This window comes from Anguilla anguilla, chromosome 9 (genome assembly GCF_013347855.1).
Source record: "Anguilla anguilla isolate fAngAng1 chromosome 9, fAngAng1.pri, whole genome shotgun sequence".
NCBI lineage: Eukaryota > Metazoa > Chordata > Actinopteri > Anguilliformes > Anguillidae > Anguilla > Anguilla anguilla.
This window is the reverse complement of record NC_049209.1, coordinates 45,970,984-45,985,991: the sequence shown is the minus strand read 5'-3', so window position 1 is coordinate 45,985,991 and position 15,008 is coordinate 45,970,984. Positions and strand designations below refer to the sequence as shown.

At 37.5% G+C, this 15,008-nt stretch overlaps 2 protein-coding genes across 2 annotated transcripts; both read left to right on the top strand.

Moving 5' to 3' along the window:
• The first annotated feature begins 1,722 nt into the window (after positions 1-1,722).
• On the top strand, positions 1,723-4,258 carry LOC118236413 (olfactory receptor 151-like). Its single transcript, XM_035434771.1, has 2 exons — positions 1,723-1,769; positions 2,985-4,258. The coding sequence occupies exon 2, from the start codon at positions 3,023-3,025 to the stop codon at positions 3,977-3,979; it is 957 nt and encodes a 318-aa protein (XP_035290662.1). The 5' UTR covers positions 1,723-1,769; positions 2,985-3,022; the 3' UTR covers positions 3,980-4,258.
• Positions 4,259-7,215: 2,957 nt separating this feature from the next.
• LOC118236414 (olfactory receptor 6N1-like) lies at positions 7,216-9,824 on the top strand. Its single transcript, XM_035434772.1, has 2 exons — positions 7,216-7,262; positions 8,489-9,824. The coding sequence occupies exon 2, from the start codon at positions 8,527-8,529 to the stop codon at positions 9,481-9,483; it is 957 nt and encodes a 318-aa protein (XP_035290663.1). The 5' UTR covers positions 7,216-7,262; positions 8,489-8,526; the 3' UTR covers positions 9,484-9,824.
• Positions 9,825-15,008: the final 5,184 nt, after the last annotated feature.

Sequence of the window (15,008 nt, the reverse complement as noted above, 5' to 3'; positions counted from 1 at the left end):
CCCTGCCAAGTAAATAAACTGCAAACGCACTATTACAAGCTCAGTTCCCCTACCATTGTACTACACTGCCACCCGGATCAGAAACATAGCATATCATGATACAGCCCATTGGCTGTGTCATTTGACAGCACATCTCTTCAGATTGCACCATGTCTCTGTCATGGTTCTGTGTTTCTGTTTTTGTTTTTCCCTGTTGGGCCGCCAGATGGCGGCACTTCTGTTTTGTGTCCTGCTCGTTCCCCTGTTCGTTAATTGTATTATTGCTTTCAATTATTTTATTATTGTTTCTGCTTGTGTCTCCTTGTTCCCACCCTGTTATGGTTTGATTGTTAATTGTGCCCTCCTGTGTCTTGTTGGTTTTGAGTCTATTTAAGTCCTTTGTCTCCCTGACTCGGGTGCTGGTTCCTTGTGTTTCTGAATGCGTTTCATATGTGTTTCTGCCTGCTCGTGTTTTGACCTGCTTGTGTGTTTCTGCCTGCCCGTGTTTTGACCTGCTTGTGTGTTTCTGAATGCGTTTCATGTGTGTTTCTGCCTTCCCGTGTTTTGACCTGCTTGTGTGTTTCTGACTGTGTTTCCGCCTGTGTGTTTCTGCCTGTTCGTTCCTGCCTAGTTTCTGTCCTGCCCGTGTTCTGCTCTGTGTGTGTTTTGAATTTTGAGTTTTCTGTTTTGTTTTTTGAAGTGCCCTGTGTGGCCTTTTTGGTTTCCTGGTTTTTTTTTTTTGTTCCTTGTCGTGTAAGTAAAGTCTTAATTCTCCCTTTTTGAGTGTGTCTTTTTACTCTGCATTTGAGCCCTCCTTACCCGTTACGTGACTGTCTCCCCTGGCCCTTTTCTTATTTCTCTGTTCTTGTATTTGCTTTTGAGGAAGCAATTTTATAGGCATAGCTGTGTGACTATGTCAGCTGTGTAGTGGCTCTTAGTCTCTAAAATGAATTGGTGGTTTGTTCAGCTTGCTAAACTTGTTTAAAAATGAGCCTTCTGTCCCTTCTTGCTGATATGACAATAATACAATTTATTAAACCAACGCTTAGATATTCTTTTTTGGAGGACACTCTGAATAAAGGATTCTGCAAGGGATTTTAATTCAACGAAAACATAAAACCAATATTTTGCCACCTGTCCTAATAATCCCAAATAACTATATAAAGCCTGTGGGACCATTTTGTATATTGATTAGAGAACTGAACATGTAACTCAGTTGCTAGTTTGCATAAGTGGCCAGTTAAAGTCTTAGGCTGGCTACTGCTTTTGGTCAGGAACTTAAGCAAAGTTCTTCATCTCAACTGTAGATAAACTATGGTATAAATTTGCCCTCAATGTGTTTACTGGTATGTGATTTTTATAGCAGAAGCTTTCCATAAAAGGACTATGTTACAATGATCATTCACCTGTTCCATTCAAGCATCAGTCACCAGAATGCCTAATCTGAAATATAGAATGATCTGTTTAAAATTTGACAATCCTAATTAGGAATGTGCGGTGGTTCTCCATTGTTTCCTATCATTAATATCTATACTTCAGAGCTGAGAAACAGCCCATGAAACCAGTAGGGAATGTTTTTTTTTAAATGTAAACTGTAGGACCAGTATAATCTCTGAAGCAGTTGAAGCTCATTAGGCAGCTAACAGTGTGTGGCTCTGTAGAGTGTTTTTCTTTTTTTTTTTAATCCCATGATTATTCTCCCCTCACGGAAAAGAATAAAACGTCGCTGTGGTTGGCGATGGTGTTCACTTCCAGAGAACAGATTGTGAATGGCTGGGTCTTTTGAAAAGGTAACATTATGTATTAAGTATGAAATTACTCATATGTATACAGTTAATTATTTTTGAACCATGCTAACTATTCATTGCTGTACATTACAATATGTGCAGAGAAGTGTATTTTCAGGGGTTTTTTCAATTGATATTTACCTAGAGTTTATGCAGAAAATAAATAACTTGTGTATTTAACTCATCTAATCATACTAAGCATTTGCTGAAACAATTTTCTAATTGTGAAAAGAAAAAATGTTTGCTTGAGAAAATGAGTATTTCCAAATTAGTGCAAGCTATTGCCTTTGATGCTTTATTGTGTTTCTAAGTGTAACTTGATAAGCCAGCAGAGCAGATAGCTGATTTTACTAGCTCACTATAAATATATGGGAAGCAGATTTTTGTATTGTTGGTAGCTAGTTGACATTTGCCTCAAATACTCAATTGCTTTAATCCAAAATCGATTAATAATAGCTGACATTCATTGTTTACTATTTATTTTAAAAGGGGACCATCCGTATGTGGCAAGCTGGCTGCCATTGTCCAGATCCATTTTTTGATATTTTTTAAAAAACCATTCAATGCAACCTATTGGACATAAACATTTAAATGCGAAAGTATTAGGACAGTGGCACATTTTTCATGCTTTGGCTCTGTACTCCCACACATTGGATTTAAAAGAATTGAATATGACCATAAAATGCAGACAGTGTGCTTTCATTTGAGGGTCTTTACATCAGTCTTGAATGATCTGGCTAGAAGTTATAGGTCTTTTTAGGCGTAGTTCTTCCATTAAATTGCATTTCCCCAATAGTCAAAGATGCAGATATATGAGAGAAATCCTGAAATTTGCTAGAAAGTATGTATTTAAAAAGAAAAGATTTTGCCTATTTATTTTTTGCTGCCCACTTTTGAAAATATAAAACTTTGACGATCATCAGTAGTAACACTCACACACTTAGGACAGTTGACCTATGTCAGAGGCGAATTCTGGAAATATCCTCTCCAAGCATCTACAGTATGGGTTAATTTTCCAGGTGAACAGAAATTTCACTTTAGTATTTGAATTTTTTTTAAATTACATGCCAAAACAAATGTTAGTTTTCACTGCTGGAAATGCTGCCTGAAAAAAAGCGATTATACAGAAATATAGTTTGCAAGTGCATGTTGTGATTTACAATGTACTTGGTTTCATATTTTGAATTAATGTCTTACATTAATATTTTCTAATTTCAGAGCATTTTTCAAAAAGAAGTGTGACAACAGGAGGAAAAATGGAGAACTCATCTGATGTATTGACACTCTCTGGATTGCAAGAAGCAAGAACATACAGATACATTTACTTTTCCTTGACTCTCTTTATTTACCTACTGATTATCATACTAAATGTAACCCTGATCGTGATAATATACTTGGAGAGGGACTTGCATGAGCCCATGTATATCTTCCTGTGCAATTTGTGCATTAATGGACTATGGGGCACTGCTGGGTTCTACCCCAAAATCCTACTGGACATTCTCTCGGATGTTCATGTCATCTCGTACAGCGGCTGTGTGGCACAGATTTTTGTAATCTACACTTTTGTCATGTGTGAGATACCGCTGTTAACTGTGATGTCATATGACAGGTATGTGGCAATTTGCAGGCCATTAGAATTCCACACAATCATGACCCCCCTAATGGTAAGAGGACTGTTGCTATATGCCTGGCTTCTTCCAATGACTGAGGCACTGGTCAGTATTATTTTAATACAGAGGCTTCCCCTGTGCAGGTCTCACATTGACAAACTGTACTGTGACAATGGGTTCATAATGAAACTGTCATGTGTCCCGACCACCCTCAATAGTATGTGGGGGATAGTCATTGTTTCTGTGCATGTCTTACATGTATTACTCACACTGTATACCTACGGGCATATAGTAAGTGTTTGTCTGCGATCTAGTGAGGGGAGGGTCAAGTTTATGGAGACCTGCGTGCCACACCTAGTAACATTGTCTAGTGTTCTTGCCGCAACACTCTTTGACCACATGTACAGCAGACACAACTCTAAAGTCCTTCCTCTCAGTTTGCGCAACTTCATGGCTGTAGAGTTCCTGGTGGTTCCCCCTCTGTTCAACCCCATTGTGTATGGACTCAGAATGAAGCTGATACGCACCAGAGTCAGCAAACTCTTTAGAAACACCACTGAGTCACTCAGATTTGGAGGTAGGACAGAGTGGCATGAAAAGTGAATCTGCCACACACATGGAGATGGGTCTATTCAGAGAATGTAAATGCATCTGACAACAGACAGCGAAAGTGGCCAGTACAGATCAAACAGCAATTAAATGGTTAGAAAATAAAATTTCTAATGCTTGGATTGTTGTTGTTTTAACCCTTTAGACAGCTGTAAAATCCTACAGACTATATTAAGAATCATTTGTAAAGAAAATCACTAGTTAAGTAACATGTTTCACTGCAATTTCACAGTGAATCTGTTTGACAAAAACAGACACCAAGATGCTTGGTTTTAAAACACAGTGTTAAATCAATTCTAATAAAGTACATTTTATTCTGATCAAGTACATTTCATCTCTCTTTGATTCATATACATCAAACAGATCCATTTGTCAGAAACAACTTAACACTGAAAATTTTATGTTCATTAGCTGACACCAAGGTAAGTAAAATATGTGATGTAAAAGGGTAGGTCTGCTATTTTAAGTGTACCTTATCTGTTTGTGCTCACAGGTTTTTTGTTTTTCAAATCACTACTCCATCGTTCTTCACAAAACATCAATAGGCTATTTTGTTGTTATATGGCACCATCTTTTGGTCAATATTTAAAATGACCGACATAAACTTGCATTCAGGTGTGTGAGAAGGTCAAAGCAGGCAGACAATGGCTTGGACATATTCAGCAGTATAATGACACATGTTGGGAGAGCCCTTTATAATTTCACATTAAAATAGCAAATCGCGTGGATATTTCCAAAAATGCCAAATTTATAAAACGCAACATGTAATATGCAACCAAACACCAATGACAACAGAATCAAGTTTTTCAAACAAGGAATGTGTATGGATGCAAAATGTTAAAACATGCAAAAATGTATGATATTTTTAGAAATCACTCACTGGCATTTGTTCAGACATTATGACTGCTCAGGACAAACCATGCATCACTATACCACTCAAGCAGCCTTAAATGGACAAGCAACTCAGGAGTCTCTTATGAGTGACTGTGAGAAGTTTTGTGTTTCTAAAATAATGAAAGTGTCATACATAGTTGATGATTTTAATTTGTGTGCTTAATTTGTCTCCAAGCCCAATATTAGCAAGTGATAGCAAAGGACAAAATCCTGAAGATACTGTGGCCCTCAAAGACTGGATTTTTTCAATCCCTGCTTTTGGTCACTCAGTGTGTTGGATGTGACCTAACATTTCTTGGACACAAACATTTACAGGGATTCCTAAATAAGAATATACAAAATGGACCATGTGACATTAAAATAGTTTGTTTCTGTGAAAGATATTTTTTGGGTTTTTTGTTATTAGGCAGCAGCAGGCTTACAGCATGTATGGTAGGACTGACGAATGGAGGAATGACTAAATATTTTACTGAAAAAATGTTATAAACCTCCTGCTTATGCCTTCACCTGAAGCAGATGTTTAAATAAAACTGCAGATTTAGCTTAAATGTCAAACAGTTACAGTAGCAGACACACTGTCACAGAGCTTCTCACATTTTATTTGGCATACGAAATGAAATTTACAGAGTTGATTATTTACAGAAGCAACACCAGCTGAATTCTTTGTTCAAAGTTTAACAACAGAGCCCTGCCAAGTAAATAAACTGCAAACGCACTATTACAAGCTCAGTTCCCCTACCATTGTACTACACTGCCACCCAGAGCAGAAACATTGCATATCATGATACAGCCCATTGGCTGTGTCATACGGCAGCACATCTCTTCAGATTGCACCATGTCTCTGTCATGGTTCTGTGTTTCTGTTTTTGTTTTCCCCTGTTGGGCCGCCAGATGTCGGCACTTCTGTTTTGTGTCCTGCTCGTTCCCCTGTTCGTTAATTGTATTATTGCTTTCAATTATTTAATTATTGTTTCTGCTTGTGTCTCCTTGTTCCCACCCTGTATTGGTTTGATTGTTAATTGTGCCCTCCTGTGCCTTGTTGGTTTTGAGTCTATTTAAGTCCTTTGTCTCCCTGACTCGGGTGCTGGCTCCTTGTGTTTCTGAATGCATTTTATGTGTGTTTCTGCCTGCCCGTGTTTTGACCTGCTTGTGTGTTTCTGACTGTGTTTCCGCCTGTGTGTTTCTGCCTGTTCGTTCCTGCCTAGTTTCTGTCCTGCCCGTGTTCTGCTGTGTGTTTTGAATTTTGAGTTTTCCGTTTTGTTTTTTGGAAGTGCCCTGCGTGGCCTTTTTGATTTCCTGTTTTTTTTTTTTTTTTTTTTTGTTCCTTGTCGTGTAAGTAAAGTCTTAATTTTCTCTTTTTGAGTTTGTGTCATTTTTACTCTGCTTTTGAGTCCTCCTTACCCGTTACGTGACTGTCTCCCCTGGCCCTTTTTAACTGTCTTATTTGTCTGTTCTTGTATTTGCTTTTGAGGCAGCAATTTTATAGACATAGCTGGGTGAAGATATGTCAGCTGTGTAGTGGCTCTTAGTCCCTAAAATGAATTTTTGGCTTGTTCAGCTAACTAAACTTGTTTAAAAATGAGCCTTCTGTCCCTTCTTGCTGATATGACAATAATACAATTTAGTAGACCAACACTTAGATATTCAATTTTGGAGGACACTCTGAATAAGGGATTCTGCAAGGGATTTTAATTCAACGAAAACATAAAACCAGTATTTTGCCACCTGTCCTAATAATCCCAAATAACTATATAAAGCCCGGGGGACAATTTTGTATATTGATTAGAGAACTGAACATGTAACTCAGTTGCTAGTTTCCATAAGTGGCCAGTTAAAGTCTTAGGCTGGCTACTGCTTTTGGTCAGGAACTTAAGCAAAGTTCTTCATCTCAACTGTAAATAAACTATGATATAAATTTGCCCTCAATGTGTTTACTGGTATGTGATTTTTAAAGCAGAAGCTTTCCATAAAGGGCCTATGTTACAATGATCATTCAACTGTTCCATTCAAGCATCAGTCACCAGAATGCTTAATCTGAAATATAGAATGATTTGTCTAAAATTTGACAATCCTAATTAGGAATGTGCGGTGGTTCTCCATTGTTTCCTATCATTAATATCTATACTTCAGAGCTGAGAAACAACCCATGAAACCAGTAGGGAATGTTTTTTTTAAATGTAAACTGTAGGACCAGTATAATCTCTGAAGCAGTTGAAGCTCATTAGACAGCTAACAGTGTGTGGCTCTGTAGAGTGTTTTTCTTTTTCTTGTTTTTAATCCCATGATTATTCTCCCCTCACGGAAAAGAATAAAACGTCGCTGTGGTTGGCGATGGTGTTCACTTCCAGAGAACAGATTGTGAATGGCTGGGTCTTTTGAAAAGGTAACATTATGTATTAAGTATGAAATTACTCATATGTATACAGTTAATTATTTTTGAACCATGCTAAGTATTCATTGCTGTACATTACAATATGTGCAGAGAAGTGTATTTTCAGGGGTTTTTTCAATTGATATTTACAATTGATAATTGAGTTTATGCAGAAAATAAATAACTTGTGTATTTAACTCATCTAATCATACTAAGCGTTTGCTGAAACAATTTTCTAATTGTGAAAAGAAAAAATGTTTGCTTGAGAAAATGAGAATATTTCCAAATTAGTGCAAGCTATTGCCTTTGATGCTTTATTGTGTTTCTAAGTGTAACTTGATAAGCCAGCAGAGCAGATAGCTGATTTTCCTAGCTCACTATAAATATATGGGAAGCAGATTTTTGTATTGTTGGTAGCTAGTTGACATTTGCCTCAAATACTCAATTGCTTTAATCTAAAATCGATTAATAATAGCTGACATTCATTGTTTACTATTTATTTTAAAAGGGGACCATCCGTATGTGGCTAGCTGGATGCCATCGTCCAAATCCATTTTTTGATATTTTTTAAAAAATCATTCAATGCAATCTATTGGACATAAACATTTAAATGTGAAAGTATTAGGACAGTGGCTCATTTTTCATGTTTTGGCTCTGTACTCCCACACATTGGATTTAAAAGAATTGAATATGACCATAAAATGCAGACAGTGTGCTTTCATTTGAGGGTGTTTACATCAGTCTTGAATGATCTGGCTAGAAGTTATAGGTCTTTTTATGCGTAGTTCTTATATTAAATTGCACTTCCCCAATAGTCAAAGATGAAGATATATGAAAGAAATTCTGAAATTTGCTAGAAAGTATGTATTTAAAAAGAAAAGATTTTGCCTATTTATTTTTTGCTGCCTACTTTTGAAAATACAAAACTTTGACGATCATCAGTAGTAACACTCACACACTTAGGACAGTTGACCTATGTCAGAGGCGAATTCTGGAAATATCCTCTCCAAGCATCTACAGTATGGGTTAATTTTCCAGGTGAACAGAAATTTCACTTCAGTATTTGAAATTTATTTTTAATTACATGCCAAAACAAATGAGAGTTTTCACTGTTGGAAATGCTGCCTGAAAAAAAGCGATTATATAGAAGTATAGTTTGCAAGTGCATGTTGTGATTTACAATGTACTTGGTTTCATATTTTGAATTAATGTCTTACATTAATATTTTCTAATTTCAGAGCATTTTTCAAAAAGAAGTGTGACAACAGGAGGAAAAATGGAGAACTCATCTGATGTATTGACACTCTCTGGATTGCAAGAAGCAAGAACATACAGATACATTTACTTTTCCTTGACTCTCTTTATTTACCTAATGATTATCATATTTAACTTAACCCTGATCTTCATAATCTGCTTGGAGAGGGACTTGCATGAGCCCATGTACATCTTCCTGTGCAATTTGTGCATTAATGGACTATGGGGCACTGCTGGGTTCTACCCCAAAATCCTACAGGACATTCTGTCGGATGTTCATGTCATCTCGTACAGCGGCTGTGTGGCACAGATTTTTGTAATTTACACTTCTCTCTTGGTTGAGATACCGCTGTTAACTGTGATGTCATATGACAGGTATGTGGCAATTTGCAGGCCATTAGAATTCCACACAATCATGACCCCCCTGATGGTAGGAAGACTGTTGCTATATGCTTGGCTTCTTCCAATGACTGAGGTACTGGTCAGTATTATTTTAACACTGAGGCTTCCCCTGTGCAGGTCTCACATTGACAAACTGTACTGTGACAATGGGTTCATAATGAAACTGTCATGTGTCCCGACCACCCTCAATAGTGTGTGGGGAATAGTCATTGTTTCTGTGCATGTCTTACAAGTATTACTGATACTGTATACCTACGGGCATATAGTAAGTGTTTGTCTGCGATCTAGTGAGGGGAGGGTCAAGTTCATGGAGACCTGCGTGCCACACCTAGTAACCTTGGCCAGTTTTCTTGCCGCAGCACTCTTTGACTTTGTGTACAGCAGACACAACTCTAAAGTCCTTTCTCTCAGTTTGCGCAACTTCATGGCTGTAGAGTTCCTGGTGGTTCCCCCTCTGTTCAACCCTATTGTGTATGGACTCAGAATGAAGCAGATACGCACCAGAGTCAGCAGGCTCTTTAGAAACACCACTGAGTCACTCAGATTAGGAGGTAGGACAGAGTGGCATGAAAAGTGAATCTGCCACTCACATGGAGATGGGCCTATTCAGAGAATGTAAATGCATCTGACAACAGATAGCGAAAGTGGCCAGTACAGATCAAACAGCAATTAAATGGTTAGAAAATAAAATTTCTAATGCTTGGATTGTTGTTGTTTTAACCCTTTAGACAGCTGTAAAATCCTACAGACTATATTAAGAATCATTTGTAAAGAAAATCACTAGTTAAGTAACATGTTTCACTGCAACTTCACAGTGAATCTGTGTGACAAAAACAGACACCAAGATGCTTGGTTTTAAAACACAGTGTTAAATCAATTCTATTAAAGTACATTTTATTCTGATCAATTACATTTCATCTCTCTTTGATTCATATACATCAAACAGATCCATTTGATAGAAATAACTTAACACTGAAAATTTTATTATGTTCATTAGCTGACAGCAAGGTAAGTAAAATATGTGATGTAAAAGGGTAGGTCTGCTATTTAAAGTTTATCTTATCTGTGTGTGCTCACACTTTTTTTGTTTTTCAAATCACTACTCCATTGTTCTTCACAAAACATCAATAGGCTATGTTGTTATATGGCGCCATCTTTTGGTCAATATTTAAAAAGATCGATATAAACTTGCATGCAGGTGTGTGAGAAGGTCAAAGCAGGCAGACAATGGCTTGGACATATTCAGCAGTATAATGACACATGTTGGGAGAGCCCTTTATAATTTCACATTAAAATAGCAAATCGCGTGGATATTTCCAAAAATTCCTAATTTATAAAACGCAACATGCAATAAGCAACCAAACACCGACAACAGAATTGTGTTTCAAACAAGGAATGTGTACGGATGCAGAATGTTAAAAGATACAAAAATGTATGATATTTTTAGAAATCACTCACTGGCATTTGTTCAGACATTATGACTGCTCAGGACAAACCATGCATCACAATACCACTCAAGCAGCCTTAAATGGACAAGCAACTCAGGAGTCTCTTATGAGTGACTGTGAGAAATTTTGTGTTTCTAAAATAATGAAAGTGTCATACATAGTTGATGATTTTAATTTGTGTGCTTAATTTGCCACCAAGGCCAATATTAGCCAGTGATAGCAAAGGACAAAATCCTGAAGATACTGAGGCCTTCTCACATTTTATTTGGCATATGACATGAAATTTACACAGCTGATTATTTACAACACCAACACCAGTTGAATTCTTTGTTCAAAGTTTAACAACAGAGCCCTGCCAAGTAAATAAACTGCAAACACACTATTATCAGCTCAGTTCCTCCACCATTGTACTACACTGCCACCCGGATCAGAAACATTGCATATCATGATACAGCCCAGTGGCTGTGTCACTTGGCAGCCTGTCTGTTCGAACTGCACTGTGTCACCCCTGGCCTTTTTTAACTGTCTTATTTCTCTCTTCTTGTATTTGCTTTTCAGAAGGCAATGTTATAGGCATAGATGTGTAAAGACATGTCAGCGATGTAGTGGCTTCTACTTTTGATTCTTAAATTAATTGTTCGTCTGTTCGGTTAACTTTCAATTTGATGTTTAGAAATGGGCCTTCTGTTCCTTCTTGCTGATATCACAATATTAAAATGTATTAGACCAACCCTGAGATTCTCACTGTTGAGGATACTCTGAATAAGGGAGAGTGCAAAAGGGATTTTAATTCAATAAAAACATAAAACCAACATTTTGCCACCTATCCTAATAATCCCAAATAACTATATAATTCCCGTGAGACAATTTTTTTTTTTAATTAGCGAACTGAACATGTACCTCAGAAATTGCAGGTTCAATTTTTAGGCTGGCCACTGCTGTTGCTCAGGCTCTTAAAGCTGGTACTAATATCAACTGTAATTAAACTATGGTGTAAATTTGCTCTGAATATGTTTACATGTATGTGATTTTTAACGCAAAAGCTTTCCATAAGGGGATGGTGTTACAATGATCATTCAACTGTTGCATTTAAGCATCAGTCAACAGAATGGCTAATCTAAATTATAGAATTATCTGTTAAAAAAATGTGGGCGGCACGGTGGTGCAGTGGGTAGCATTGTTGCCTCGCAGCACGAAGGTTGTGGATTCGAATCTCAGCTTGGGGCCTATCTGTGTGGAGTTTGCATGTTCTCCCTGTGTCCGCGTGGGTTTCCTGCAGGTACTCCGGTTTCCCCCCACACTCCAAATACATGCAGGTAGGCCGATTGGAGACCCTAAATTGCTCATAGGTATGAATGTGTGAGTGAATGGTGTGTGTGCCCTGTGATGGATTGGCGGCCTGTCCGGGGTGTGTTCCTGCCTCTCGCCCGGTGCGTGCTAGCGTGGGCTCCAGTGCACTCCGCGACCCTGCTCGGGACAGGCGGGTACAGATAATGAATGGATGGATGTTGAAAAAATTTGACAATATCCAGATTAGGAATGTGTGGTGGTTCTCCATTGTTTCATATCATTAATATCTGTACTTTAGAGCTGAGAAAGACTGCCCATGAAACCAGTAGGGAATGTTTTTTTAAATGTAAACTGTAGGACCAGTATAATCTGAAGCAGTTGAAGCTCATTAGACAGATAACAGAGTGTGTCTCTGTAGAGTTATTTTTTTTTAAATCCCATGATTATTCTCCCCTCATGGAGAAGAATAAAACTTCGCTGTGGTTGGTGATGGTGTTCACTTCCAAAGTACAGACTGTGAATGGCTGGGTCTTTTGAAAAGGTAACATTATTTATTAAGTATGAAATTACTCATGTGCATACAGTTTATTTATTTTTTTGAAGCATGCAAGTATTTCTTGCTGTACCATACAATATGTGTAAGGAACTGTATTTTCAGGGTTTTTTTTTTTTATTGGTATTACCTGGAGTTACCTGCAGTATATGTGTATTCAACTCTTTTAATTTTACCAAGTGTTTGCTGAAACAATTTCCTTGAGAAAATGAGAATATTTCCAAATTAGTGCAAACTATTTTTTTTTTTTTTTTTTTTTTTAATATTAGTGCAAACTAACTTTGAAGCTATATTGTGGTTCTAAGTGTAGCTTGTTAAGGCAACAGAGCAGATAGCTGATTTGACTAGCTCATTATACAAATATGGGAAGCATATTTTCATATTGATTGTAGCTAGGTGACACTGGACTCAAATACTCAATTGTTTTAATCCAAAGCAATTAATAATAACCAACATTATTTACTGGTTATTTTGAAAGTGGACCATCTGTACATGGCTAGCTAGTAGCCTACATTACAGACCTGTAATATAGGCACATTTTTTGTTGTTTTGCTGTTTTGAAACAATGAATAAAAATAAAGTTCACACTGTCAGCTTTAATTTGTTGGTTTTTACCAACAACCCATATTGGGTAATCTGTGTTGGAATTATAGCCCTTTTTATACATTAACCCACATTTCCCTAATAGCCATAGTTGCAGATGTCTGAAAGAAATGCTGAAATTAGCTAGAAATTATACATTTAAAAATTGAAGATATTACAAATTTGAATTTTTTGCTGCCACATTTTTTTTAATACTGACAGTTTGGCACTTTGGCCAGCAGTCAGTGGCAAATTCTGGAGATATCATCCCCAAGAACCTATGGGTTAATTCAGTATTTGAAGTTAAAAATTTGAATGTTCAACATTAACCTCTCATAAGTTCTTTTTTGATGTTGGAAATGCTGCCTTAAAACATTGTTAATTATACAGAACTTCAGTGAACAGTGGAATGTTGTGGTATACAAAGTCCTTGGTTTCATATTTTGCATTAATGTCTTACATTAATATTTTCTACTTTCAGAGCATTTTTCAAAAAGAAGTGTGACAACAGGAGGAAAAATGGAAAACTCATCTGATGTATTGACACTCTCAGGATTGCAAGAAGCAAGAACATACAGATACATTTACTTTTTTTTTACTCTCTTTATTTACCTACTGATTGTCATACTAAATGCAACCCTGATCGTGATAATATACTTGGAGAGGGACTTGCGTGAGCCCATGTATATTTTCCTGTGCATTTTGTGCATTAATGGACTATGGGGCACTGCTGGGTTCTACCCGAAAATCCTACAGGACATTCTGTCGGATGTTCATGTCATCTCGTACAGCGGCTGTGTGGCACAGATTTTTGTAATCTACACTTCTCTCTTGGTTGAGGTACCGCTGTTAACTGTGATGTCATATGACAGGTATGTGGCAATTTGCAGGCCATTAGAATTCCACACAATCATGACCCCCCCGATGGTAGGAAGACTGTTGCTATATGCTTGGCTTCTTCCAATGACTGCGGTACTGGTCAGTATTATTTTAACACTGAGGCTTCCCCTGTGCAGGTCTCACATTGACAAACTGTACTGTGACAATGGGTTCATAATGAAACTGTCATGTGTCCCGACCACCCTCAATACTGCGTGGACGTTAGTCATTGTGTCTGTGAATGTCGTACATGTATTACTGATACTGTATACCTACGGGCATATAGGAAGTGTTTGTCTGCGATCTAGTGAGGGGAGGGTCAAGTTCATGGAGACCTGCGTGCCACACCTAGTAACCTTGGCCAATTTTCTTGCCGCAACACTCTTTGACTTCGTGTACAGCAGACACAACTCTAAAGTCCTTCCTCTCAGTTTGCGCAACTTCATGGCTGTAGAGTTCCTGGTGGTTCCCCCTCTGTTCAACCCCATTGTGTATGGACTCAGAATGAAGCAGATACGCACCAGAGTCAGCAGGCTCTTTAGAAACACCACTGAGTCACTCAGATTAGGAGGTAAGACAGAGTGGCATGAAAAGTGACTCTACCACACACGGGGTTGGACCTATCCAGAGAATGTAAATACATCTGACAACAGACAGGGAAAGGGGCCAGTACAGATCAAGCAGCAAATAAATAGTTAAAAACAAGATGTCAAATGCTTGGATTATTAATGTGTTAACTCTTTAGACAGCAGTAAAACTCTACAAGCTATATTATTCATATTTCCAAAGAAACATTTGTTTCCATATTTAAAATTCAAAACAAAACCAGTGTAGTATAATGGCTAAGGAGTTGGTCTTGTAACCTAAAAGTCGCAGGTTTTATTCCCCGGTAGGACACTGTCGTTGTACCCCTGAGCAAGGTGCTTAACCTGCATTGCTCCAGTATATATCCAGCTGTATGACTGGATACAATGTAAGTCGCTCTGGATAAGAGCGTCTGCTAAATGCCTGCAATGTAATGTAATGTAGTTAACATTTAAATGAAAATCCACAGAGATCTGTGAATCCGTGTGACAAAAGCAGTCACTCAGATGCTTGGTGCTAAAACACAGTGTTAAATCAATTCTGACAGAGTACATTTGATTCTGATAAAATACATTTGATCTGTCTTTGATCATATACATCCAACAGATTCCTCTGGTAAGAAAAACCTGACAAATAATATGAGTTCATTAGCCGACAGCAAGCTAACTCAAAATGTATAAATGTTAAAGTTATTTAACGTTTACTCATAGTTTGCACACTGTTTTTTTTTTTCAAAATTGCATTTAAGCAACAAAAAATAGTATT